General features: G+C 40.3%; 1 protein-coding gene across 1 annotated transcript; it reads right to left on the bottom strand.

The window, feature by feature from the left end:
* Window positions 1-1,262: 1,262 nt before the first annotated feature.
* Window positions 1,263-2,674, bottom strand: LOC123811715 (elongation factor 1-alpha 1-like). The gene is given in 2 exon segments (XM_045828144.1): window positions 1,263-2,560; window positions 2,563-2,674. Coding segments are annotated over 2 exon segments (1,383 nt in total). The 5' UTR covers window positions 2,660-2,674; the 3' UTR covers window positions 1,263-1,274.
* Between the last annotated feature and the right edge of the window lie 410 nt (window positions 2,675-3,084).

Raw genomic sequence — 3,084 nt, forward strand, 5'->3', positions numbered from 1 at the left:
AACTTTCCATTATAAATGAATAAACAAATAGATATTAGACAGGTAAAATAGACAGAAGCCTATTAACCAGTAAATAACAAGATACAGGGCTCTGCATGAAACACTGATGAGAGTTTTTCTTTAATAAGGGCTAGGTAAGAAAGAGAGCAGTAAGGGAAGTGAAGGGAGTGATGAGACCAGGAGTTTAATTAGAAATTTCAGAGCAATCAGGAGTGCAAGAGTGAAGATATGGACAAAGAATCTAGATGTAAAAGTAATGTGGAAATAGAAATAATATAATGTAGTTATTTTTAGGATAATAAAGAATACCTTTATTGAAATTAGTAAGAAGAGAGTAATTTAAGAGAAATTAGTTCCATTTGGGGCCAATTTTAAAGGAGTCTTGTGGAACACACTAATGGAAGTATTCAATACATTGTCCAAGGAATATATGAAACTTTGCAGCAAAATTAGCAGAGTAGTCTTGGCCTGGTGGCTCAGTTGGTTGGACTGTCATCCTGAACACCAAAAAAAAAAGAAGGTTGTGGGTTCAACCTGTGTGCTCCTGGTCAGAGCACATACCAAGGTTGTGGGTTCCATCCTTGTCAGGGGGCATACAGGAGACAACCGATCAATGTTTCTTTCTCTCTCTCTTTCCCTTCCTCTGACTCTAATGTGAATAAACATATCCTCAGGTGAGGATTTAAAAAATTAACAGAGCATAAATCAGACTGTAGTTGAAAAAATTCAGAAATAGATGAAATTGGGTAAAAGACTCTGATATAATGACCAAACAAGAAAGGGGGTTACAGTGGAGAATAAAAATACCAATTGGGGAAGAAAGAAACTTATACAAACTCAACTTGATGTCCACACAAATCAACCTATGAGTCTTTTTTATTTTTCTGTCACTCAAAGCACATGGCCCAGGGTTCTTTTGGTGTATTGTCATACTACTACTAAGTATGCACACAAACACTATTTTTTTTCTCATTAAACTTTGTTTTAATGGGTCTCAAAATCCTGTGACAGATTTTGGTCAAGTTGTTTCCATTAAAAAGTACTGATTTTTAAAACTAATAACTTAAAAACTGCCACACACACACACACACACACACACACACACACAAATGGTCCACAAAACATTCTCCTTTCCTTCTGAAGGTTTTATGATGCATTGTAATCATTAACCAGTCCTCTATTATTAAACTTAAGTGGCCAATTGAGACAAAGAGTTCTGAGACCGTTCTTCCACCACTGATTAAGACTGGGGTGGCAGTTGTTGGGGATAATATTCATTTAGCCTTCTGAGCTTTCTTGGCAGACTTGGTGACTTTGCCAGCTCCAGCTGCCTTCTTGTCCACTGCTTTGATGACACCAACAGCAACTGTCTGCCTCATGTCACGAACAGCAAAGTGGCCCAGAGGAGGATAGTCAGAGAAGCTCTCAACACACATGAGCTTTCCAGGAACCATATCAACAATGGCAGCATCACCAGATTTCAAAAACGTTGGGCCATCTTCCAGCTTTTTCCCAGAGTGATGATCAATTTTCTTCAGCTCAGCAAATTTGCAAGCAATATGAGCTGTGTGACAATCCAGAACAGGTACATATCCAGCACTGATTTGGCCTGGATGGTTGAGGATAATCACCTGAGCTGTGAAGCCAGCAGCTTCCATTGGTGGGTCATTTTTGCTGTCACCAGCCACATTGCCATGACGAACATCTTTAACAGACATGTTCTTGACATTGAAGCCCACATTGTCCCTAGGAAGAGCTTCACTCAAAGTTTCATGTTGCATTTCAACAGACTTTACTTCAGTTGTAACATTGACTGGAGCAAAGGTGACCACCATGCCAGGTTTGAGAACACCAGTTTCCACTCAGCCCACAGGGACAGTACCAATGCCACCAATTTTGTAGACATCCTGGAGAGGCAGATGCAGGGGCTTGTCAGTTGGATGAGTTGGTGGCAGGATGCAATCCAGAGCTTCAAGCAGTGTGGTTCCACTGGCACTGCTATCTTTCCGGGTGACTTTCCATCCCTTGAACCAAGGCATATTAGCACTTGGTTCCTGCATGTTGTCGCCATTCCAACCAGAAATTGGCACAAATGCTACTGTGTCAGGGTTGTAGCCAATCTTCTTAATGTAGGTGCTGACTTCTTTAACAATTTCTTCATATCTCTTCCGGCTGTAGGGCGGCTCAGTGGAACCCATTTTGTTAACACCAACAATCAGCTGTTTCACACCCAGCGTGTAAGCCAGAAGGGCATGCTCACAGGTCTGCCCATTCTTGGAGACACCTGCTTCAAACTCACCAACACCAGCAGCAACGATCAGGACAACACAATCAGCCTGAGATGTTCCTGTAATCATGTTCTTGATAAAGTCTCTGTGTCCTGGGGCATCAATGATGGTCATGTAATATTTGCTGGTTTTAAATTTCCACAGGGAAATATCAATGGTGATAGTACACCCACGTTCAGCTTTCAATTTATCCAAGACCCAGGCATACTTGAAGGAGCCCTTTCCCATCTCAGCAGCCCCCTTCTCAAATTTTTCGATGGTTATTTTGTCGATCCGCCACATTTGTAGATCAGATGGGCAGTAGTGGTAGACTTGCCGGAATCTATGTGTCCAATAACCACAATGTTGATGTTAGCCTTTTCCTTTCCCATTTTGGCTTTGATTTAGTGGTGGTTTTCTTGACACCTGTGTTCTGGCGGCAAACCCGTTGCGAAAAAGCAATACTATTTTTTTAATGAAACAATAAACAGGCTTAATAGACATAGAGAACAGAGTGATGGCTGCCAGAAGGGAGGAGAGTTTGAGAGGCTAAATGAAAAAATGAAGTGATTAATAAGTAGATTTGTAGTTGCAGAATAGTCACAGGGACAAAAAGTACAGCATAGGGAATGCAGTCAATAATATTGTGATAAGTATGTACAGTACCAGGTGGATGCTGGAAATATTGGGGGGACCACTTTGTAAAGTATATGAGTGTCTAACCACTATACTATACACCCAAAACACATACAAAATGATATTGAATGTAAACTGTAATTGAAATAATTTTAAATATTAAAATAAATTAAATAATTAA

Source organism: Phyllostomus hastatus, unplaced genomic scaffold (assembly GCF_019186645.2).
Source record: "Phyllostomus hastatus isolate PE091 unplaced genomic scaffold, TTU_PhHast_1.1 phas_scaffold_78, whole genome shotgun sequence".
NCBI lineage: Eukaryota > Metazoa > Chordata > Mammalia > Chiroptera > Phyllostomidae > Phyllostomus > Phyllostomus hastatus.